A 25,641-nucleotide genomic window follows, 5' to 3' on the forward strand; every position below is an offset into this window, starting at 1 on the left:
ATTATCTCCTGCTCCAGAGTGATGCGCCTTTCCTTGAGAAAGAGGCTAGTCTAGCATCTGGTATGGTGCTTGGCACATACTAAGAACTCAAATAGTAAACATTTAGCAAACAGTAACCCTAAACAGACCGTAGTTCTCCTCTAAGAACAACACTGAAATTCTGGTTTTCATTTATTGAAATTGTTTTATTTTGTGATGGGTAGGGGTGGGAGTACAGGAAAATAGAATGAAATAGTTTCTTTTTTATAGTGTAATTACAGTGTAAGTATGGCTTAAATCTAAACAGTAGTATGTAAAAATGCCCAGGAGAAACTCATGTCAGGGTATGCCAAAATATACCTCTGAGCATTGTCCTTATTTTTGTGAAAATGTTTTGATTTTGTAAAAATGGCAACTGCTCACTATGAACAACATAAAACACAAACAACAAAGAAACTAAAGTCCTCTAGAAGTCAAATTGCCAACCACTCAGTATTTAATGAACATCCATCTCTATACCTTTAAGTATTAATCCACATCTAGATAAATGTATCCTGTTACATAAATGGACCATGCTACCTTTATTTTTTTTAATTTTTTATTATGTTAATCACCATTACATCATTAGTTTTTGATGTAGTGTTCCATGATTCATAGTTTGTGTATAACACCCAGTGCTCCATGCAGAGTGTGCCCTCTTTAATACCCATCACCAGGCTAACCCATCCTCCCACCCCCCTCCCCTCTAGAACCCTCAGTTTGTTTTTCAGAGTCCATCGTCTCTCATGGTTCGTCTCCCCCTCCGATTTCCCCCTTCATTCTTCCCCTCCTGCTATCTTCTTTTTTTTTATACCTTTCTTTTAATAGGTTAATATATCATTGACTTTTTTTAATAGACTTCATTTTTTAGAGCAGTTTTAGGTTCACAGCAAAACTGAGTGGAAGGTACAGAAATTTCCCAACTGCCTTTTGCGCCCCCACATGTGGACAGCCTCCTCCCACTCTCAAAATCCCCTTCCACATCAGACTGGTACAGCTGACGAACCTACACTGACACATCATAATCACCCTAAGTCCATAGTTTACATTAGCATTCACTCTTAGATGTCGGACATTCTATGGATTTTCACAAATGTATAATGACCTGTATCCACAATTAGAGTATCATACAGAATCATTCCACTGCCTTAAAACTCCTCTGTTCATCCTTCTCTCCTCCCTAACCCTTGGCAACCATAATTTTTACTGTCAACTTTTTTTTTCATCTAAGGAATGCATCTTTATCAATTATGTTTAATGACTAAATTGCACTGCATTTTGTGCATGAATGTCCAATAATCTACCTAACTAGTACATTATGGATAAACACAAATTATTTCGTTTGGTGGTTGTTTTTAGTCTCAGAAATAGTAATGCAACAAACAGGTTTGACGTACTCTTCTCCGCACCACATTTCTGATTATCATCCATACAGATGGGAAATGGCTGGGCCAAAGGGCATGCATTTTCTACCTTTCGAGCCTAGTGCCACAACCTCCTGAAAGAAGGGTTAGAAGGTTCAGGAGACTGCCTGTTTTCCTAGATCCTTCCCAGCACTGGGTTTTATCTATCTTTGTAAAATTTTAGCATTTACTTTTTTAAGCCCATGCTCTTTCCTTTTACCATTGACTCCAACCTGAAAGAACTGCAGAGCTGCTTCATGTGGTAACGTTACCTGCTGGATGAAAGACCTTCAGGTCAAAGGAGAGTACTTCCTTAATGTATCAACCAGAATTTGGAACGGGACTTTTGCAGCCGTAAGTATAAGCTTTATTTGTTGGGCTTATCGATAGCAAGGATGCATAGGTTTCATTGTCAATAAATTCATACCCTTCAACAAAAGTAGCATTCTGACTAATATCAGCAATGCCCAGATGACTCACAGCAATTTTACCCTGGAAGGCAATTGGCTTCTGATCCCTTTCCAAAGTTTGCCCAACCTGGTTATGCCTCAGAATCACCTGCGGTGCTTATAAATCATCAGCTTCATAGATTCCATGCCACCCTACTACATCAGAACTCTCTGGAATGTCAAGATCCTCTGTGCTGTCCTGGGAACAATGGGCCACCTGGTTTGTCTTCGTCCTCGTGCCCTTGATTTTTCTGCCTTCCTAGTCACTTTAACATGCCCAAATCAAAGTGCACGTCTCTGTCTCCTTCCTTGAGCTCCCAGCTAATTGACTGATCTCAGCCCACCATGTAGATGAATCCTGCCAGGGAGCCACTCTGCTCTCGTTTTACCCTTTCTCTGGTGAAAGCCCAGTATACATACACCATTTTTCTTTAAAGTCCTTCCCAGCTCATGAAAAGTTTGGAGAATATGTCAAAACAGTGTCAGTGATTTTTCCATTTGGCAGGTGTGACTCTGCCGTAGTCATATCTGCTTTTAGCTGAGATTTCGGTAGCCAGAATCTCAGTCTGGCATGAAAAATAGGATAGACAGGGCTCCTTAAAGCTGACTACGTAAGTAGCTAGCTATTCATTTTATCGACACTGGCTCTGATTGAGGCAGCAAAATAAAAATTAGTCTGAAACCTCCAGGGGTCCTTGTGGCTCTTGTGGTTTTTTTTTTTTAAACGAATAATGAATCCTCAAGGTGCTTACCAACCACACTCCATTCCCTATTTTCTAACCATTTCATGATCTCTCCAACAACCCCATTTTCCCTGCTATGGAGTTTTAAGATTAGAAGACTAAGTTCCCTCCGAACTTGTCCCTGGAACCAAAATATGAGCAATATTCTTGGATAAAGACATAATAGAGGAACAGTGAGAGGGAGGGGAACAGAGAAGTGGGAGAGTGTAGGAGTGAGGAACTGGGTTTTCCTCTTGCTTATTTTGTTGTTGGTTACATTTGCTTTCAAGCCTTTCAGACCCCTCTAAATCCTAGAAGATGGGAAGCATGCGGTGAGTTAGACCACCGTCCCAGCTGATGCAGTTTGGTGCCAGATTTCACCAATTGGTTCTTGTCTCCTTGGATTTGAGGAACAAATGTTTTCCTTAGCAACCTTTGCCAGCTGGGAAGGAAAACTGTTGCAAATCAAAATGCAATCATGCTGGCTCTGTAAAAAGCCATTTGGGTTTTCTTGAGTTTCTTTAAAACTACATTATTTTAACTGTAAGACTTTTAAAAGTACCTTCCCAAACGTTGTCAGGAGCAGCAGTCTCATTTCTGGGAGCAAATTTCTGAAGAAGTGTATTTATGCTTTTTCAGTGGTTATGGATGAGCTGAAAAACCCCTATGAGAGTTAGTGTCTGTCGAGTCCCACACATCTTCCTCCTCCATGAAAAGGTCAAATGTTTATTCCCACCTTGTTTTCAGCTATTTCAACAGTCAAATGGATGTTCTCAGGCCACCTAGGAGATCCAGTCTGAAATACAAATCTCATTTCCTGTACTAGAGTCCATTAGCATAGTGCCTTTCACCCTTTTCCTGATGCACTGCAAGTAAACATTTCCCTAATTTCGTCACAAAGTGACTGCTCAGGCCTCTGCATCAGTGGCATGGCCGGCTGCGGTTTGGAAGGCAGAGCCTTGTGAGTGCTAGCAGGTGTGTTATTCACGCTCCCAGGTACACGTGGTGTAACGACCCCGGTTAACAGGATGTCGTGTGCACGGCTGTGCCAAGGGGCAGGCTTGGGAGGGCAGATAGATCAGTGTTGTGAAGAAATTCTTTTCAGTCTACAGGGACTATGAAACCAGCATCATTTAATTGCTATTTTTCTTTTTAAAAGAGACCATTATCAATACTGTGAATGTTTCCCCAATAATGTGTGCTTAAGACATGAGGGATCAGGCTTAACTTCTGATGCAATCTTCCATCTTGAGAAAATTAAAACTAATCAGACTGAGCCGGGGGAAAGGAAATAAATTGCTCACTTTTTGGATATGCATTCTTTTTCTGGCTCCCAGATACAATTTAGCAAATCACCTCATGATGTATGTTGAAACATGTGCCTTGGTAACCAGAAAAACTGAATCCTAGTAGCCAGAGCATAGGAAGGCACTTCTAAATCTGGGCACTGTATGCTATTTCAAAGTAAGCATCAGTCCCAACATTTGCGTTACAGAAAAAACAAAATACACATCAATAATATATCCACTGAAAAATCATTTTTCTCTAAGTAGGTCCAGGAATACGTGTAAAGTTATTTCATATTACATGGTTACTAGTAACAGCATAAAATGTGTCCTTCCTATATGCCTGCCCCAAATCCAGTATTTTATATAAATACTTAGAAATTAGAAACCTGAAATTATTACTCATTATGTAGCTTGACAAAAGGTTCAGGGTGTCTGCTGCTGACATGCATGGTCAAGTTTAAGTGTACTTTTACTGTTTTTATTCGATTTTCCATTCCATTATTTGACTTATTCAGGTAAATATATAAAACCTCAAGCTTGCAATTTTCCCTCATGATGAAAACTTTACATAAAGTTTTTAAAAATCTGAACCATGATCCTTCCCAATTAAAAACTGCTGATGCCTGAACTTCGCCCCCACTCCCAAGATTTGGTTTAATTTTGCTATTATGGCCCAGGTATCCACACATTTTCAGTTCCCCAGCTGCTTCCCGTGTGCGGTCCTACACGTATCACCGATTTAGGAACACAAAGATTCTTGGGGCTTCATAGGAGCCCTTTGCTCTTGTCATTTTCCACAAGGAAATAAATAATAAACATGCCAAAGTTGTGTGTGTGAACTTCTGCTGGGTTAAAACCTATTTATTCTTATGTTCCAGTCAACTTTCCAGACCGTACAGCTGACCGCATCTGCAGAAATCGACACCTATAACCCCCAGATATATGTGATCGAAGAAAACACAGTCACGGTGAGCACATCCCATCACCCCAGCGGGCGCCAGTCTCTGATAGGCCTTCCTTTCTGAAAACTTGAGAACAGTGGTTCTTCTCACCTACACATCTGTACAAGTTTCTTAGTGAAACTCTAAAAACCTGAGGTTTATTACGTTAGGCTTATTGGCAAAGTTGTTTGCTACTTTACTCTAAAAAGTTCAGTGACATACCTGCCCTCCACACTCCCCCACGGCCCCCAACCCGTGTTGGCGAAGCTGGATCAGAAGGGACAGTCCACTTCGAGGCACAACAAAAGGGGCTCCTGCTGTTTGTGGCTCCCTAATCCAGGCCTCAAGCAGCTCTTCCTTTCTCCTTGCTTTCACAGCACAGTCAACATCTTAGGCTATGACATTCAAGTCAGGCTTATTTGAATCATATATTTTATTTTATTGTTTAAAGAGAAGTGCTTAAGTAGGCTTAAGGCATTTATTAGAGGGTTTTGGGTTGTTTTTTTTTTTTTTTAGTATTCCTTATAGCTAGATACCGGCACTGTGTGAAGTGTCCATTCATTAGTTCTTATACTCTAGAAAACTATGAATGTTCCCCTTGATTTGGAAAAAAAAAAAAAAAAAAGTCTTGCAAAGAAATGTACTTTCAGAGAAAACAAAGGCTCACTGTTCCAAGGGCTGGCACAGGACAACTTTCCTTTGCAGTGAACCTCTGGTTCAAATAGGCCATATTTAGATATAGCGGGACTTCCAGGCTCAGCTAATCTGCTGGCTGAGCATTTTCCTCCCAATGCTTTTGTTAACAATTGGAAGCCCCAGTTTAAGACTCTGTCCCAAGACCAGCCTGGCAGCTGGCCTCAGTCCACTGTTGTAGCCATTAAAAAGCCAATGGCCCTGTGAACTCTGGACCTCTGTCAATCCTTGAGAGTAGGGCTCACAGCACTGGTGGCCCACTCTGGTCCCAGGAGAAAGGATTCCAAGAAAGGATGCTGTTCGGCCCTGGGCTTATGACCCTCAGCAAAGGCCCACACCCTCTCTTCAGAGGCTGGGATGTGGAAAATCAGAAATGGAGCCAAAGGAAATGTGGACTTCAAATTCAAAGTATTACGAACTTAGCAGTACTATAGATATTTTAGAAGTTCATTTTTAAAAAATGTAGTGTTCAGACTCTCTGAACATCTGCCGAGGTCTTTATTTTTTTCAGAAAGCAATATTTCAATTGTCAATACATTTATCTAACAATTTTAATGAATGCTTTAGATTTTTTCTTGATTTTCTCTTGTCAATACTGATAAATAACAAAGGCCAACTGTTCCTTGTCCATGAAAATACATTTTTAATCCAAATAATCTGGATAATTTTTTGAATAATATTTGGAATCCAGATAATAAACTGGCATATCCCTTTAGGTAGATGAGCGATTCTTAAATTTATTTGAATCCCAGTCCATTTAAAAATTTGATACAAAAATTTTTATACTCATGGATCCCTTTGGATCCATGGACCCCAGACTGGGAAATTCTGGAATGGAGAGTAAAGGTTTGACTGCCATTAAGTCAGTTACTTTATTCCTAAATTGTAAAACCTTATTTTAGCTCTTGAAAATATAAATGAAAAGAAATATAATTACCAAAAGGCAAGACAAAGTTCAGCCCAACTCATAAATTCTGTGACAGCTCATCTGCCACTGTAATGTAGTGTTAAATCAATCAATAAATTGGGTTTTGTCGACTTGTTTTCCCCAAAATGCAGCTCTTAATATTCTTAATACACTTTGTGGAGGAAATGGCAGTGATTCTTTCTGCAATTAAAAAAATATACATAAAAAATATATATACACACATATATGTATGTATGATACTGTTTTATCATTACAACTCTTAGGGCAACCATTCTATTACAAAGTCACAAAGATTCCCAGGAAGTAGACATAAAGAATCACAAATAGCCTCAAGGACAGTTTATCACTGAAAAGGTCAACCTGAGCCGTTACTTCCACTTTTTAACAATCCACATCAAATAACTTGAGTGAGTTAAGTGAAAGCAATTATCTAGGATCCTAGTACAAAGCTGCTGTTACTTAATCACAAGGGATCTGGGGTTGTTAATTTGTTTGGTTTTCGACTCCCCTCTCCAAGTCTGGACTCCAAATGCTGTCACTTGACGATGAGACTGTGCCAGAAACCGAAGTTCCTATTTCATAAATAAAGCATCTGAGGTTGTCCAAGGTGACGTATCTACTAAATACAGACACAATTAAGAAGAGAGGAAACTAGAAAACTTGTATTCCTTGCCTGTACTTTGCAGGAGCATTTTCTTTAGAAATTATACTGCACAACATTTAGCTGAGGAATGAGATCATGAGTGAGTCACGTCACCTTTCTGGACCACCATTTATAAAATTAGAGAATTTGACGAGACCATCTCACTTTCTCTGGGTGCTACAATTAACTCAATTGTTGCATATGTACATTTACAGATTCCCATCACGATAATGAAACCCCATGAGAAAGCTGAAGTTCCAACTGGAGTTATAGTAGGAAGTGTAATTGCTGGAATCCTTTTGCTATTAGTTCTGGTTGCAGTTTTATGGAAGGTAAGAAAATTTTTCATATTTAAAAACATGGGGCTCCTAAAGGGGCGCCTGGGTGGCTCAGATGGTTAAAAACATGGGGCTCCTAAAGACATCTGTCTTGAATTTCCTTATCAAACGGTAGCCTTAAGTTTTATATAGTACCTCCTCCATCATAAGAGAAAAGGAAATGCAAATTTATTTGCAAATTCTCACTTATGTCCTTGAAAACAATCAGTAAGGATTTTAGATCCTTGGTCTTGGTCCCTATATTTTTTTTTTCAGGCTGCCTTCCATCCAGACCCCTGAATGTTTTGTTCAGCTGCAAATAAGCAGACCATGGAAAATTTAAATTTAACTTGATGCAATTGAGAATTGAGTTCAACTCCCTGGGTACTATTTCCTCACTGAAAAGCTGACACCAGGTCACAGTGTGCACACCATCCCCTCGAGAGCCCCGAGAGTCCCAGAGGTGCTCTAGTGGGCGGCCAGGGTGGGGGCAAAGACGCCATGACAAAATAGCCCATGGGTGGTCAACTGTTTACACCCGCATCTTACAGCTCGGCTTCTTCAAAAGAAAATATGAAAAAATGTCCAAAAATGCAGATGAGATTGACGAGACCATGGAACTCAGCAGCTGAGCCCCCCCCAGTCTCCTGGCAGCATGCAGCCTGGGTTTGCAATTTGCATGAATGGATTTTCTTTTTTAAATCTGTGTTTTATGTGTAATAGGTAAACTAGCCTGATATTTTACAAAAACTGCAGGTCAGTTTGGAAAGAAGAAATTGGGGCGGGGGGGTGGCTAGGAGTATAAAGGGTAAAAGACTTATTTTATATGGGAGGAAAAGTGGTATCTTTCCATTGGCTGGTCCAGAGTTTACATTATAATGTGCGTTATGTCAGAAAAATGAAATGCTTACAAACATGAGAAGTCTTAAAGAAAAATACAACCTTTCTCAGATTGGAGGGGGAACCCCAATCATTGAAAATGATTGTTTTTAAACAGTAACAACAAAAGTGGAAGGACTTGGCATAGATACAGAATTAGCTTGGCTATTGATGTTGATGGGGAGAAAACAACACAGGTTTTCAACTTATGCTGCTCATCCAAAGCTGCCACAGAAGTTAAAGTGATAATTTTCCTAATAAAGTAGGGTAAAATTTGCTGTTGTCAGCCTGCGGCTGCCTTCTCAGTCCCTTGTTTGCTAGGATGTACTTATCAAAACATGCCTGGATACCTGGTAGGAGCCCAGAGTATGCTTTCTGGAGAAAAAACTTCCATTTAAGGGTGGAGAGGGCGTAGTAGTTTAGAGGCCAAAGCACAAAACTTTGTTTAAAATCCTATCTGCTAGAGAGGCCCAGCCTATGCTACAGGAAGTAGGAAGTTGACTTTCTCCTTCAGGATGCCCAACTTGCTAACTTGACTGGGTGGCAGGGACCTAGTTTGAATTTTCAGAAGATGAGTAATTTCTTTGGCATCCTTCCTCCTTCCGGACCAAGCCACTCTCCCACCTCCTGGTGCCCCCATCTTCTAGAAGCTCCCTGAGGCACGCCTTCCTATCCAGTCATCCAGAGTTAACCACCTTCCCTTGGCCCAATCTCCCATTCCTTGGGGGCAGCTGCTCCACACCAGGTATGAGGACGAAAAATCATCTCACATACTTAATGTGAATAATCTCCTTAACTCCAGGGAGCTATTTTCATTTATTGGTAAACAAGAAAAATAAGCCAGAGTGAATTTCTAATTAATTGTTGGAATTTCAGGCAGTAAAAAAAAAAAAAACGGGAATTTGCAAGAAACTACAAGGAGATATTGGAAACCACCAAATTAGCAGTTATACCCTCTGTGTTTGTGTGTTGCTGGAGGACTTAAGCTTCCAGATGAATGACTCCCACCTGGGCAAGTTTGATCCCTAGGTAGCCTGTTGGTCCCAACTCCTGAGACATTTATTTGGTCAGACAGGAATGAAACCCATTAGTCTGTTTTCTAACGAGCATCCCAGTCACTGATGTAAATGAACTGTCTTGGGGATACACCACCCATTTCTCCTTCTGCACTTTGTTTCTGAGCCCACACATTCTCCAGGAGGGGCTGGGAGAAAGGCAGAGGGACTATACACTGCAGTGTCTGCATTAGAAAATGGGAAGACTGGGTTGGAGTTCAGCAGCAATGCTTTTAGCTTTAAAAGTCTATGATCTGCATTTCTTGTAATTACAATCCTCCAAAAACCTGACTTTGAAAACAGGCATATGCCTGTGTGCATCTGGTCCCTACTGCCCTCCTGGCCCAACTCCTGTGAGCTATCTCAAGCTATCTACACTGTTTAGTGATTTATTTTGTATTTGACAAAGCAAAACTGGGGGGGGGCGGGGGTTAGCCATAAAATGTCAGGGGTTTATAGCAAAACCATGGTATTCTCTAGATGTGCTAGAGCCCAATTCTTAGAACAGCGGTGTGGACTCTGAGTCCAAAACTTCTTTGAGAGTAGAGGAAAAACATCACTAAGTTGATAGATGGTTTATTAAATACTCTAACTACTGTACACATATACATACTAGTTCTTCAGGGTGCTACACAAGGAATTCTAGCAGGCCATTCCTTTCTTCCAGAAGCACTAAAACCCACGGTGAGTTTGGGCGCTTCGGCCAAGCCGTGGCTTAGGTAATCTACCTTGGCAGCACTGTCCCCATGAAGTAGCTGGGTTACTACAAACTAAGAACTTAGCCACTTGTCTCTGTACCATTTATTACCCTAGGGCAGGGTTTCTCAGCCTGGGCACTACTGACGTGAGGGGCCAGGTAATGCATTCTTGCAGGGGACTGTCCTGTGCCTTGTAGGATGTTTAGCATCCCTGGCATGGAGCATCCTCTGCCCCAACATGTGACAATCAAAAAGTATCTCCAGACATTGTATCATGCCTCCTGGGAGGCAAAATCACCCCAATTGAGAACCCCAATACACTAAGAGCAAGTGGCCTAAATATAAATACACAACTTCCATCATCAAATCAAAATGTGAGGCAGGGCTCTAGTATTTCTCAAGCACTTTTAAGCAAAGGTGAGGATTTATCCAAGAAATTAAAACAAAACCCACTGCTTGAAATAAACAGTTACGTATTCCTATTCAGCCATACTTTTGTTTTAAAAGTAAGTATAATATGGGGCTTAAAAGATAACATCTTAAAGTTTCCATTTCATAAATGGTATATAGACAAGATCTGTACAATGTGATTAAAAACAGTTGCTTTGTGCATGGCTGCCACATAAGCCATTTAGAAAATAGTAAAATAGTTTGTGAGGAAGCTGCCTTAAGACTTGAAATGGTGCATCATTCATTTTAGCAGCAAAAGAACTCCCCAACTAGAAAGAAATTTTTTCTAGCTGGCAGTGTTCTTTTTATAAAATAGAAGTTATCTATTAACTGTGAAATGAAAACTAAAACCAATGTATCATAATCACACAAGTGATTATACTAAAAGCTATTATAAAGGTATAATTTTATAATGTATTTATCTATTCTGATATACAGCTATAAGTTAATATATTAAAAATCTCAAGACATTAAACAGAAAGCAGGATCCCTCAAACTGAGCACCCTGGCCCATCTTTGCTATTTCAGTTTGCACACAGAAAATACCTGCACCCATGACTTTTCGGGATTATGCCCCTCATGTACATTAAGCATACCCATTTTAAACAATTTGAAAGGCTAAACATCTAAAGGTAAAAGATAAACATGAGGGCAAAATTTGAAATAAAAATGTTAACTACGTCTTTGAACCTTAATGAAAATGTAGCCATATGTAAATACAAAAAGATGGTTTCATCTGTACTGGATTTTGGCAAAGTCAAAAATGTATATATTGCACAACTATGTTAGAATTGTATATTTTTTAAAGAGAAACTGTCTTGGATATTTTCCTTCATGTAAAGTATAAATCTTTAAGATGTAATTAACTGGTTTTTGCCTTTTTTCTCTCCACAAAAAATATAAAAATGTATGCATGTTCATCCAATTGTACAATTCATTTCTGAGAAACAAATCGAATTGGAAAAATAATCCACATTCATATGAGAAAAACTCAACTATGAGAATCAAGCAAAAGTGTTATTTAACTGTAAACACTCTTCATACCACATTATTATAATTAAAATAGCTTTGAAAATAAAGTTATATTACTTTGGACTTTTAATTTTATGGCTTGTATATTTATTTCACTGTATTTATCTTATACACTCCGATGGAGTCTTGAACGTGTTCTGAAGCAAAGTAAGAATTGGAAGGATGTATCTAATCTCTTAAATTACTAGCAGTGACCACAGGATGTTCTGTAAGAACCTTAAACTACCTTCATGGTTTAAGGACTAGGTGTAAAACCTTGCCTCGAAATGTGTGTCCACAGATAGGCAGCATTGCATCACCTGGAGCCTATTACAAAATGCGTATCTCAGGTGCCATCCAGAACTACTGAACGCCAGTGGGAAGTTTAACAAGATCCCCATATGATGCATATTACATTACATAGTAAAGTCTGAGAAGCACTGCTCTAAAGCACAACTTCTCATGTGAAATAAAATGTGTGCTTGGAAGAGAGAGGAAAAAACATTGGCCAACTGTTGCAACTTGCCTAAGCAGTCATCTGAAGTTTTTTGTTTTGTTTTTTTTTTTAAGTTTTAGTAGTAAGCAGGAGGGTTTAAATATTTTAAGAATTAAATATGCTGAAGTTATTATGTGTTAGGAAAGATACAGAGCAAGCTTACCGACTGGCCCTCACTGTAGAGACGGCACATTAATGCAAAGGTTGGGTGGCACATGCTTCCATCTACATCGATGCACAAACGTCTCCCATTCCCAGATCAGGTGACCTCTCAAACGCTTTCCTCAACCTTGCCCATCTCAGTTCTGGTGAACCAAGCTGTCAGGGCGGCTTACCACGGAACTACCACCAGTGAGTGTGTCTGGTATGCATCGTACACTAAAATACAACTATGAAGAAAAAGAACATTAGTTTTGTCACAGAACAGATCTATATATTAAGGCTACCACTTTGTCCCAAATTGGAAAATTTTATATTTACTCATTTTTTAAAATTCCTCTTACTTATTCTACATCACTTTCTAAAAACTATAAACAGCATTTTTAAAAATTCCATCCTCATCCTATCATAACCCCTCAATATTTTAAATTCAGGTACCAATTAGGCCCTGGAAATAATCTTCCTCAAAGCCAGACACTACTTTTCATCTAAGAACCACTCCAACCCTAACTTAAAGAAAAAGGCTAACTAAACTGAAAGTTTGGTTCTATGCAAAAGAAAAGGAACAGACTAAACAGCTGACTCAAGCTGCTCTTACTGTAGCCCTGGCTCTGCTGCCCTCTGCCGGCTCAGCTACTAACTACATCACAGATCACTCCCGCCTCAAGAGACCTCTCGACGTCCGCGCGCTGCAGACGGCATAGTACGGGAGCGGAGGAGGAGCAGAGCGGAAACCCACCCACTCATGCATTCAGCCAGATACCTTCACACAACAGCTACACATGTGCCAGGTGTGTTTAATCTGGGGCACAATACTTAACACCAACAGCACTTCCCAGTCCATGGTAGTGGTGGGGACATTTGACAGAGACCCCCTGACCTCAGGAAGTCTAGAGTCCAGTGATGGAGAAAACTAACAGATACAGTCCATCAGGTAGCATTAAGGGCCACAACAAGATAGAAAGCAGAGTAAGGGACCAGGACTCCAGTTTGAAATAGGATAGCCAGAGAAGGCTCTGAGGAGATAACATGTAACCGGGGATTGAAATAAAGTGAGGAAGCAGACTGTGGGAATACCTGGAGGAAGAACGTTCTAGACAAAGGAACAAGTAAGGGCCCTACGACAAACTAAGCTTGTTGCAGACCAGCCACAGCAAAGCAGGGGCGCCCGGAGCAAGTGAGGAGCAGGCGGGAGCCCAATCACAGACTGTGGGCCACGGAGAGGACAGTGGGGGTTCTAGGGTGGGACTGGCTCTCAGAAGGTTCCGAGGAGGATGCAGTGACTCAGCGGGAGGCAGAACAGCAGCAGGGGACTGTCAGCAGGCCACAGCAGCAGTCCAAGAGACATGGGAGTGCTGGCTTGGATGAGAGATGTGGCAGTGGAAAATGGAAAGACATCCAGGAATCCGTTTGCAAATTCTCCAATAGGTTCGCTCAGGGATTGGAGATCAAGACTCAAAGTACTGGCTTCTTGACCACTATTTCTCACAACAAACTGAAATATATTGTGACTCTAATATCATATTCAAAGGACAAAACCATCCATAAAATCATAAAGTACTTCATTCATTGACCATCTACTATTACCTTCAAAGAAAATAAAATCCTTTTCATTTTGCTTCTCATTGAAAAACACTTAAAACATTATGTAATCTGAAATTCCTACTTCATGGAAGAGTATGTCTACCACCGACATCTTCCCTCACATTTCAATTACTCTCCCGCTTTTTCCCTAAAGCCTCTCCTCTCTCTCTGGTTCCCGCATAAGCCCTCATCCTAAACACCCACTTGCTTTTTGTCTCCCTTTTGTCACATTGTACTGGTGTAACATAAGAGACTATACTTCATTAAACCATCCTAACTTCTGGGAAAGAAAAATCAAAATATGGTTAAAGACAGAGGTTTACCAAATTTAATTTTAGTATTCTTTAAAAAATGTGTGACTTAATCACTGGTTGTCCAAAAGCATTCTTTGTTTCTTTTCCAAGATGATGACGATTCTTCATACATTTCCTGAAAAACAGAACCATAACAGGTATTCAAAACAAAGTGGCTTAAAAATTCAACTACCTCTGAATAATTCAGGCAAATGAATATCACATCTGTTTAAATCTGCTACTCTTCTAACAATCCAACAAACATTTGTATGAGGCACTAAGAGTAGAAAAATGAATAAACATGTTCCCTAAACTTAAGGACTCCCAATCCAGTGGGAGAAACAATAAACAAGAAGACCTAACAAGACAAGGTACAACCACAGAATGGAATAAACAATTCCATTCGGGACCATGTCGGGAGACAGCCTGAGCAAGGTCATGCCGGGAAAATGGAAGATCATTAGTTGTAAACATTTTTTTTCTTTCCAAACACGTCTACTACTTCAACATTTCTAAATATGTTTTTCCGTAGGCAGAAGGGGTATTTCCACTAGGTGTGAAATTAAGTGACCACCCACAGAAGGTCCTAAGTAGGTTTGGGCTGCACCCTACTGACAACTGTGAGTGTGTGCTCCACCTATCTGCCTACACCCTGCCTAGATCACTAATGATCTCAAAGCACAGGTGGGACTAGAACCCCACCAGAATTTAGATACTTCTTGGAAGGGAGGGGAACAAGAATGTATCACTCTTTCTTCTCACTCTCCTGTCAGATCTATTCCTGAGGGACAGAAATCCAAATTCGACTTTCCTCTGAACACCCTCCACACACAGAAAAGTAAATAGAAAGCTCAGCTAGTCCTCTAAGTATAAAAATGAGATGATGCCCTAACTCCTGCCCACTTTCTTATTCTGGAGGTCTACCCTCTCATCTACTTTCTATCAGCTGGCTGTCCCTTCTTCCTCCCTGGTAAAGAAAACTACCTCTGCCGCCCGGGCTCACAACTCAATGTACAATGCTCTTCCTACCGCACTCTATTCAGGGAACGGCCTCATGTAGTCCATCAAAATTGTGGTAGCTTTGTTCATAGCAAAGCCACCATCTATCTGAGCTTCACTAAGCACCAGGACAGTTTTCTCTCACATATCCTATCTTCAAATCCCAAAGTATCCCCTTATAAGAACGGGTTTCAGTTTTTATTCAGAAAATAGGGTCACTGAATTTCACAGGCCTTGCGTCAGAGTCCCACATTTGCTCGTCTCCGCCACTGACTGAGGTGGTAGCCTCCTAGGAAAGACTCACCCTCTGGTCCTCTGCTCTGGCCTTCTGATCTGAGCGGCTAATTCATTCCTCAGCTTTGCCACCAGCCAAAATGTTGTGGGCAATTCTACGCTCTTAAGTGCAATCAGAAGTTTGAGAATTCAGAATAATCCCACTGTTTTTACTACACCAGGGAAGAAATTAGGGAGTTGGGTCTTTTCATCCCTTCAGAATGTCCTCTTTAACCAGAAATTTGCTCTTCTTGATTGGTTTGATGTGTTGACAGAAAATGAGCTAGAATTTCCTATTTACATTTTCAAAATCCACTCACTATGCAATTTCTCTGGAGGCAATACCCCACCCTTTTCTTTTCCTAAAAAGAATCTAGAGTTCTTTGCTCTTTTGCCTTCAGAAATCTCTGTTTTAGCTATTGCCTAAATAGCCATGAATTATTCCCACTCTCCAAAAGAAATTCAAGGGAATTCTAATCCAAAGAAAATGAATTCATATATGAACCAATGGGACCAGTCCCGACTAGGAATTCTAGTTGTTACTATCTATTGAGACCTAATCTGTGCCATGCATTCTTTGGGGCATGTACTTTTCATGTTTAACAAACCCTGGAAAGGAAACATTACATAAACACCCTATTCCACAAATAAACATGATTCTATAGAGTTAGGGAAGACCCATGAATACAAGATCTGTATGTAATCTTATTCCTTATCTTTTAAAAATTTGTGAGAAACGGCATCAGGGAAATCCAAATCAAAACCTCAAAGAGATATCACCTTATGCCACTCAGAATGGCTAAAATTAACAAGTCAGGAAACGACAGATGTTGGCGAGGATGCAGAGAAAGGGGAACCTTCTTCCTATACTGTTGGTGGGAATGCAAGCTGGTGCAGCCACTCTAAAAAACAGTATGGAGGTTCCTCAAAAAGTTGAAAATAGAGACACCCTATGACCCAGCAATTGCACTACTGGGTATTTACCCCTAAGATACAAATGTAGTGATCCAAAGGGGTACATGCACCCTAATGTTTATAGCAGCAATGTCTACAATAGCCAAACTATGGAAAGAGCCAAGATGTCCATCAACAGATGAATGGATAAAGAAGATGTGGTGTGTGTATATATACAATGGAATATTATGCAGCCATCAAAAAAAACCAAAAAAACAAAAACTATAATCTTGCCATTTGCAATGACGTGGATGGAACTAGAGGGTATTATGCTAAGCGAAATAAGTCAATCAGAGAAAGACATGTATCATATGACCTCACTGATATGAGGAATTCTTAATCTCAGGAAACAAACTGAAGGTTGCTGAAGTGGTGGGGGGTGGGAGGGATGGGGGGGCTGGGTGATGGACACTGGGGAGGGTATGTGCTATGGTGAGCGCTGTGAATTGTGTAAGACTGATGAATCACAGACCTGTACCTCTGAAACAAATAATACATTATATGTTAAAAAAAAAAAAGAAGAAGAAGATAGTAGGAAGGGAAAAATGAAGGGGGGGAAATCGGAGGGGGAGACGAACCATGAAAGACTATGGACGCTGAGAAACAAACTGAGGGTTCTAGAGGGGAGGGGGGTGGGGGGATGGGTTAGCCTGGTGATGGGTATTAAGGAGGGCACATATTGCATGGAGCACTGGGTGTTATATGCAAACAATGAATCATGGAACACTACATCAAAAACTAATGATGTATGGTGATTAACATAATAAAATAAAACTTAAAAAATAAATTTAAAAATAAAAATTTGTGAGAAAAATCATGTCCAAATGGCAAAAATAGACATTTTCTTACCTTTTTCCATATGGGCACCTTGGCTTTTAAAGTATCAATGGCATAGCTCACAGCTTGGAGGGATGCAGCCCTATGGGCTGAGGACACAGCGATGATAATGCTTGCTTCTGACACTGGAACTAAGCTTTAACAAAAATGAAGAAAAAATAATGCCATTTCTTCTGAATGTAGTTAAAGAATCTACTAAACAGATGAAAAAAAAAAAATTCCAGTAAAGCATTCTTACAACTAAACATCCAGTTCTGTTTTACATAAACTTCCAGGTTAGTTAAAAAACAGTAATCGATCCAAATTGCATTCAGCAGAGGGGATGCTGAGGTGGTGGCTAATTTGTTAGCATCGATCCATTAAACCTGTCTGATGGGCACTGAGAAAAAGGCCTTTCAGTGATTCTATCTGATTCAAACAAGGCACAGTGCCAGGTAATGCCTAGAGACACAAACTTACTGCATGGTGAGTACAATGTAGAATTTAAAATATTAAACAGAAATAAATAATCATTGAATTGGTAAAATTAATAAAATTAAAATTATTAATAATAAAATAGCAACTAATGGAAAATAACAGAATGGAGTCTCTATTCCTGGGTTCTTTTTAAAGCGTGGAACTCCACTCTTCTTAGTGGTACAAAAAGACTAATTTAATGACCTTCAAAGGCATTTACATAAAAAAAAAAAAATCTATTAACAGACTTGTCATACAAACTGAGTCCAGACTATGAAACAATTCTTTAAAAGGCCTTAAGGACTTTAGCACACATTAGCACAGGCCATCTGTGCGGGGGGGGGGGCCTTGGAGTTTTGGCACATTTGGACTTTGTTACAGCATCAGCCACTCTCCAAATGTTACAATGTAACACCCAGAGTGTCTCCACCGTCTGCCAGAATCACTCACAAACCTTCCTCTCATGGTAATACAGGATTCCTATGGAAGATTCCAGAATCAGAATCGGTACAAAGATGGAAAACAACTGCAATTAACATTTAAATTGCTAAAGGAAATCATACCCAAGTCTATGAAACACTGCTATGTGTTTGACTGGCCATTTCTGCCGAATGTCACTACAGATCTTTCTGATTTCATTTTCTGCCATTGGGAGATATGCTTCATATTCTAAGCTAATGACTTTTTTCCCTTCAAAGTTATTTCTTGTAGTCCCTAAAAAAAAAAAAAAGAAAGAAAAAGAAAAATATTAAAATAAGGTTTTTCCTTACAATAGAAACAACACATTAATAGAAAAGAGGATTATTTTTTAAAAGACAAGCAGCATACCGATTTGTCTAAAAAATGCTTTCAAATTTTCTAAAAACAAAAACCTGGTTAGAAAAATTAAAAATAGGGGCGCCTGGGTAGCTGAGTCAGTTAAGCGTCTGCCTTCAGTTAAGCGTCTGCCTTCAGCTCAATCATGATCCCAGGGTCCTGGTATCGAGTCCCACATAGGGCTCTCTGCTCAGTTGGGGAGCCTGCTTCTCCCTCCCCCTCTGCCTGCCCCCTCTGCCTGCCACTCCCCCTGCTTGTGCTCTCTCTCTCACTCTGTCAAATAAATAAAATCTTTTAAAAAAAAAGAAAAAATAATTATCACAAAGATATAGAAATAAAATGACACTGATTAGGCAAGCACACCAAAAATACTCATAGGACAAACCAATATGGGAAACATTATGCTCCCAGGATTATCATTAAGTTAGTATCACTATCATTTTTCCCCCTCAATATTTGGAAAATACAGAATTCTCCCTGCTCATAATGACTTTTATCCTACTCTTTTAATGCCTTTAATATAGGTTAATCTGAAGATTACTAAAACAAAGTAAGAACCAAAAAAATTTCTACCCACCATCATGGGTAATCTTGGCTTACTGTTCTCAGTATCTTAAAATCTTCTATTAACACTGAGCGTGGGAAACACTTGCTAATTTCTCTTGTCTTATGCAGTCAACAGACGCTGTGAACATGACAACTCACCTACAAACAGGGATACTGCACCACAGAGTGGAGAAATCACCAACTGTGAGGCTTCATCTATGGACAGTTTCTCAGTGGTGAATTTTATTATCTCTTTAGCTGACTCTTCAACTTCCTTCAGATCTTCCCTAGAAGATATTAATAAACCTTAACACTGGTACTAGAGGCAAAATACCCAACTTACAGACTATTTTTCAATTTATATTTTTTGTACATTAGATGTGATAGAATGATAAAAATAAGCAGGTGTAAAATTTTAGCAAAATCCAGCATGTTTATAAATATTCCTAGTGAATCAAGGAGAATATAAAAAGGAATTTACCATTAACAGGATCAACTTAAAATGTAATCCATCTCATGTGCCACTTTATTCCAATTCTGGAATTGCGGCTCTTCTCTCCCATCATGGGGTCGGTCAGACATCGACACTCCATCCACACGCATGTCACCTCTAACCACTCTATTTCCATGCACCACACCCAAACTGCCTTTTTCTTTATCCAAAAAGAAGACAAGGAGAACAGAAGCAATGCTGACTCCACAGGAACTGGACTCATTTTATAACCGGACATAATCCAGTTAAGTAACTGAAGAAATAAGGAAATGAACTGCGTGCCTATCACCAGATGTCGTACAAAGCCCTTTGCCATGCATTTCTCATTTCATTCATCAAGCATCTATTACATACTCACTAAGAGACCAACCCCATGCACTAGACAAGGACCAGGGAACAAACAACCTGGCTCCTGCCCTCAGGGCACCTACACAGGAACGGAGAAACAAAGCAAGAGAGAAAAATTATATATAGGGGTAACATAAAAATAAACAGGGTTCTGAGACAGAGCATGGGTGCTGGGGAAGAAGGGCTGTGTAAGAGCATCAGGGAAAGCCTTTCTCAAGAGATAGTATTTAGAAGTGAGACCTGAAAGATAAGCAAGCAGTCCTGTAAAGAAACAGGGGAAAATGCCCCCAGGCAGAGACAGACAGAATGGCAAATGCAAAGCCTCTAGGACAAGAAAGACCAAGGTGTGCTCCAGAATCTAAGGGGACGCTGGAACCCAGGGTTCAAAGGAGGGAACAGATGGGCTGAGAATGGGCACGCAGGTCGGGCTTTGCAGGATGAGGAGTCTGGATATAATCATAAATCCTGAGGGATTTTATTCACATTGAGAAAGAAGGCTCAGAGGAGTTGAGGACTCATTCAAGGTGATTCCAGTCAGGGACTCTCACTAAATCCAATGTTCTTTTCCCTATACTTCCAGCTACTGAAAAGAAAAGCACAAACATTCACATTCCACTGGATTCTAAGATGTTTCAACCTTCTGTACACGCCACCTGAGCTTCTTACAAGAACTTACAGGTAACCCAAACATGGTCTATGCTCTATGAACTTGGAACCATACCAAATGCCTACAGCTTGATTCTATAGGGACATGGATTCTAAAACCCCATGATACAAATTCTGTCAAACACCTTCAAACAATACATAATGCTGTTTGAGTAATCTTCCTAAACTTTCCAAAGAACACCTTTAACCCTCTCTTTCTCTCTCTCTCTCTCTCTCTCACACACACACCCCTTTAACGGCAGCATACTATTTTCTGAATAAATTCCAAACTCAAGAAAATGGCATTTTTCTAAAATCATGGTGGTGATATGGTGACCAGTTTCCCAGTAAAACTGAGAAAAACATCTGACAAGAAATTCTATTATTTCCAAATAGTGGGACTAAGAAAGATCCAGTCTTTACCAGTATGATGGGTAACTTGCTTTGCAATATATATTCTTCACTTTTGGGGGCACTGCCCTCCAGCAAAGTGGAGGAAAAAAATAGGTGAAAAAAATAAACTGGCATCCTTGGTATGTTCCTTTCTTTACTGAAACCAAGGTTTTGCCATTGAGTATGGTATTTACTCTTGATTTTGGAGAAAAGCCCTATCACATTAAGAAAGGGGTTTTCTTCATTCCTAACTTACCAAAAACTTAATTAGGGATAATCATTAATTTCTACATTATTTGCTCTTCAGCTGTCAATAAATTAAGCCTCATTCTGTCTCTCCAGACTATACTAAGAGATATTCTTATGCATCATCCTACTTAGATAAAAACTATGCTGTTTGGGAAGATGCATTGGGTCCTAGAGCTACCTGCAACACAGCTATAATAATAAAGCTGCTTCTTTACACCTGGAAAATGGTAAGCTTTCTTGTTAGGCACAGCGATCTTTTTACTTCCTGACTATGCAATCTTTCTACATTTCTCTGTACCCAGGAGAGCTATTATCCTGTATTAATAAACGTATTTGTGAAAAAGTACAGAGAATCCAATAATCTGAATTCAAATATTGGCTCTGCCATTTATTAGCTATGTGATCATAGACAAGTCTTTTAACTTCTCTGAATTTCAGTTTTCCTTCCCGCAAAATAGGAATATTAATACTCCAGCATCCAGCACTGTACCTGACACAAAATTTCAATAAACGATTTCAAGTGGAGAGAATGAACATGTCAAACTGACATAAAATTAAACTGCTTACAAGAGAACAGACGTTGAGATGATACACAGATATGTATAAGTCTGTCTACATCAACTATTATAGCAGCAACTCTTTACTGGCACAGACAGACTTACAAAAAGTATATACTTAAAGCAAATCATATACAAGTTATCATCTATGTGATCCTTTTCCACAAAATTGGTTAAAAAAAACATATCTCACACACCCAAGTGGCTCATGAGCACTACCCTCCACTAATGGGGGGGATAATGGCAATTTCGTCTCCCGACCGAAGCTGGAGGAGTTGATCTCCAAGCTCGACATATTCTTGACGGACAGCAAATATCACCTGATTTCTGACATCAGCCAATCTGAAGGGAAAAAAGTATAATTAGAAGTATCAATGTTGTGTTAGACCTCAAATCTCTTCAGCTGCAACTAAAAATATCACATTAAATATTACTTCATGAAGCACCACCTGCAGAGTTACTAATTAAACCAATTCATATTCTGCAGAGAAAGTACATATCCCCTGAAGAACATACTTATTCACCACAAAGAACACAGTAAACTGCTAACAACTCTTTAATGAGTGTTGTGTCTCAGGGATTTAAACAACCACCCAACCCCAGCCTCAAAAAAAAAAGACTAGATCACACAACATTCAGACCAGGTCAAGAAAAAAAAAGAGAGATTTCCTAATCAGTACATGCCCTCCCCAGGAGATCTCAGTACACAAGTATACTAAGTGTATCTCAGAATTTTCCCACAAAACCAGTGTCTCCCAACAGGTAAAAGGTTAAAGATAAAACAGGACCAAGGCCCCATCCCATTTCATCGATTATCAGGGCACTTTAAGAGCAACTCAAAGGGGCACCTGGGTGGCTCAGTCAGTTAAGCACCCAACTCTTGATTTCCACTCAAGTCATGATCTCGGGGTCGTGAAATCGAGCTTCGAGTTGGGCTCCACGTTGGGTGCAGAGCCTGCCTAAGATTCTCTTTCCTTCCCCCTCTGCCCCTTCCCCATGTTCTTGGGGGAAAAAAAAAAGAAAAGAAAAAAAGCAACTTAAAAGATGAAATCAAGAAACAGTTTTCCCATTAAACCTACATTGTGGAATATCTTTTACAATGCACTAGGACTTCCCAGTTTAAAAATCTATACAGGGGCGCCTGGGTGGCTCAGTCAAGCATCTGCCTTCGGCTCAGGTCATGATCCCCGGGGTCCTGGGACTGAGCCCCATGTCAGGCTCCCTGTTCAGTGGGGAGCCTGCTTCTCCCTCTCCTCCCCACCTGTGCTCTCTCTCGCTATCTCTGTCTCTCTCTCAAATAAAATCTTTAAAAAAAAAATCTATACAGACTTAAGTGACACAATTAAAATTCCTGGAACTCCTTCAAATAAGCCATAATTATACTTCATTGCGAAAAAGGACTTGAGGTAGGAACAAAAGCGTAAATTACAGATTTTTAAGAACCAGAAAAAAATCAAATACTATGAAAACTCGATTCGGCAGTAGCTACAGTTTGTGAGCTTTCACTTTTCTTTTAATCTTAGAAATTTCTACTCTGAGTTCTCTAAAGAAGGGGCAGGACATAAAACTAAAGCATAAGTTTTCAACCTAATTTGTAACAATCCCATGTAATGTTATAAAAATGCAGAACCCACATTTTTAGTATTTTATAAATTATAAAAGCAAATATATTCATATCCCTTTGGCAGTATTCCAGCTCACTGTGGTTTTTATCAGTAAAATATCTTTAGCTTTCTTTAAGAAATTGTGCATTTTTAGACACCAGAATTTATTAGTAGTTCCAGAAAAACACGTCTACTGACCCTTTTTGACATTAAGCATGGAAATAAAAATTAGCTTTTTTTTCTCTAATCATTTACACATTTTTCAATGTTAAAATTGCTAATCATATGCATTCTACAAATTTTTAACTACCCAGGATGTCGTGCTTCTATCTCATTCCACAGCTGCAACGCTTTTATTTCCTGTGGCACAGAAATGGTCTCCGAGCGAATTCCTGCTATCTCAGCACTTTTTGCAAAATACAACACTTCAACCTGAAAAGGAGAGGAAATGCCTTTAACAGTAACAGTAATAGACCTTTTCTGTCTCGGTGAGCTTTTCTTTCCAATTACTTTAATCAAAGACAAATTTTATAAATTAGAAATAATTAAATCACCAAAAAAAATGTTAGTATAATTACAAGTTCAAATTTTGAAAACTCTTTAAGCACAATTCAGATTAATTTCCAAATGCTTTTCGGTTTTATGAATGTAAGCCTGCCACAACAAAACCCTAACGGTATCTTCTTAAAAACCATTAAGTTGTCCTTTATTTGACATAAAATTACAGCATCTTTTATAAACACTTAAGCAGTGAACTGATGTCTGAGTCAAGAGAGAAATTACATATAACCAAAAAAAGAGACACGTCTTTCACGCTTGTCATATGACCCTTGATTTTAGTCCACATTACATCGAACCCAGCTGCCAAGGATTAAGTTATGCAACATACAAACACTGACTTTGTAAAGGCAGGTGGGTTTGATATACAGGTTAAACTGGTATTTCCTAGGACAAACCTATGCCGTCAGCCTGGTATCTAAGAAATCCGACCAATTAAATAACCCACCTGTCCCAGTGTGCAAATTAGAGGTTTGGAAATAATCAAGGGTTTGCAAATGCATACATGAAGCACCTTTTTCCACAAGAACTCTTAGTTAAATGCATGAACTTGAAAACTGTCTTTGCCAAAACGTATAATTATAGAAGCAGGGGGGCGAAGTCGAGGGTGCCTTTAGAAACCTGTGACGCCGTCACCTCGGAGACCAAGAGTTCGCGGAGAGAACTTGACCTTCTTTCGGGCAGCCGAAGTAAAGCCTCCGCAGCCCGGAGGGGCAACACTGGTGGTCGTGGGCGCGGCACCGGACGAAAGACTCGGCTAAGGTGGCTTCGATGAGGATCCGGCTGAGCAGGCCGGGTCTGTGGAGGGAGGAAGGAAAGGGGGCAGATGCACCTATGAGGGCGCCCCACCCTTACCTGACATCGCAACACCATCCCGCCCGGATCCCTAGTCTGGTATTCCGACCGCGGAAACGGAGCAAGGTCGACGAGAGCGCAGGCGCAATCTGACGGCCCTTTCCGCCCACACAGAGCCTGCGCAAAACTAGCTCCGCCCCGCTGCTCTCCCAGCACGGGTCCAGCTGCAGACGGCTCCGCAAAAAGCTCAATTTCCACTTGCTGCTGGGTAGCGGTGGCGAGCTTCAGCTGTAGGTATCACGAAATGCGGGACGGGCTGGCCGTTCATGCCCGTCTTCTTAGATGAGAGGCCGAGGTGCGGGAGAGCAGACACCGGTCTCTACTGGACACTTGTCACCTGCGTCATGGAAGTTCGGCTTTCCCGCTCGTTCACCTGTAGGCTTGTCTTTGACATTTCTTATCTACCCCGACATCCGGTATATGATTAATGTCCCTTAAAGGCAAAGCATTCAATTTATCAGAGTATTCGAACTGTGTCAGATTTACACTTTCCCGGTTTACTAGCTGCTCAGTAATTTGTCCAATTGCTATCTATCCATCCAACATTTCCAACTTTTTATCAGCAAGAACTCTGTTTTAAATTGCTTACATAGTTTTGTGGATAACGCTAGGCGCCCCTCTCCTTGGAATTCACAGTGCTGGATGTGAGACAGTCATAAACCATTAATGGTAGTCAGTGTACCAAAGGCAATACTAGAGGTAAGGGGAAAGTGCCTGGTCACCTGAGGAGTATAGTCTAGGAAGTCTTCACAGAGGCATGCCTGAGCTAAATCTGCTAGAATGAATAGCAGCAATGTCAGAGTGAGGGTAGGGATGAGGGAATTTCATTAAGGTGTGCCAAGCGAGAGGGATATAAAGCAGCATTATGAGGTCACAGAAGGGCAAATAGTTGGCAAGGTGGACATGCCCCCTGCAAGAAGTACTGGAAATAAGGCTAGATACCAGGTAGTTGTAGCCCGTGGGAGGAAAAATTGACAAGAACTAACACCAACATATATTCCTATAAAATTGCTAAACATCAAGGATAAAG

At 40.1% G+C, this 25,641-nt stretch overlaps 1 protein-coding gene and 1 long non-coding RNA gene across 8 annotated transcripts; one reads left to right on the plus strand and one right to left on the minus strand.

Moving 5' to 3' along the window:
* The first annotated feature begins 798 nt into the window (after positions 1 to 798).
* LOC116626118 lies at positions 799 to 5,453 on the plus strand. Its single transcript, XR_004298175.1, has 2 exons — positions 799 to 1,775; positions 4,760 to 5,453. It is a non-coding gene; the product is annotated as an uncharacterized LOC116626118 (long non-coding RNA).
* Positions 5,454 to 5,538: 85 nt separating this feature from the next.
* On the minus strand, positions 5,539 to 24,691 carry MOCS2 (molybdenum cofactor synthesis 2). Of its 7 annotated transcripts, XR_004298174.1 has the most exons (9): positions 24,612 to 24,691; positions 23,509 to 23,630; positions 21,792 to 21,936; positions 19,069 to 19,196; positions 18,111 to 18,261; positions 17,104 to 17,227; positions 14,059 to 14,164; positions 12,156 to 12,381; positions 5,539 to 7,059 (listed from the first exon to the last, which is right to left on the minus strand). XR_004298174.1 is itself a non-coding variant. In XM_032395294.1 (8 exons), exons 3-7 carry the CDS (start codon positions 21,887 to 21,889, stop codon positions 14,096 to 14,098), a joined length of 570 nt encoding a protein of 189 aa, XP_032251185.1. In that variant the 5' UTR covers positions 21,890 to 21,936; positions 23,509 to 23,630; positions 24,612 to 24,691; the 3' UTR covers positions 5,539 to 12,381; positions 14,059 to 14,095. The 7 variants fall into 7 exon arrangements, 3 of the variants coding, with proteins under 3 accessions (XP_032251185.1, XP_032251183.1, XP_032251184.1); XR_004298173.1 differs by having other exon boundaries at positions 5,539 to 6,623; positions 12,156 to 14,164; XR_004298172.1 differs by having other exon boundaries at positions 12,156 to 14,164.
* Between the last annotated feature and the right edge of the window lie 950 nt (positions 24,692 to 25,641).

The sequence above is a fragment of the Phoca vitulina genome, unplaced genomic scaffold (genome assembly GCF_004348235.1).
Source record: "Phoca vitulina isolate PV1807 unplaced genomic scaffold, GSC_HSeal_1.0 scaffold83, whole genome shotgun sequence".
Taxonomy (NCBI): Eukaryota; Metazoa; Chordata; class Mammalia; order Carnivora; family Phocidae; genus Phoca; species Phoca vitulina.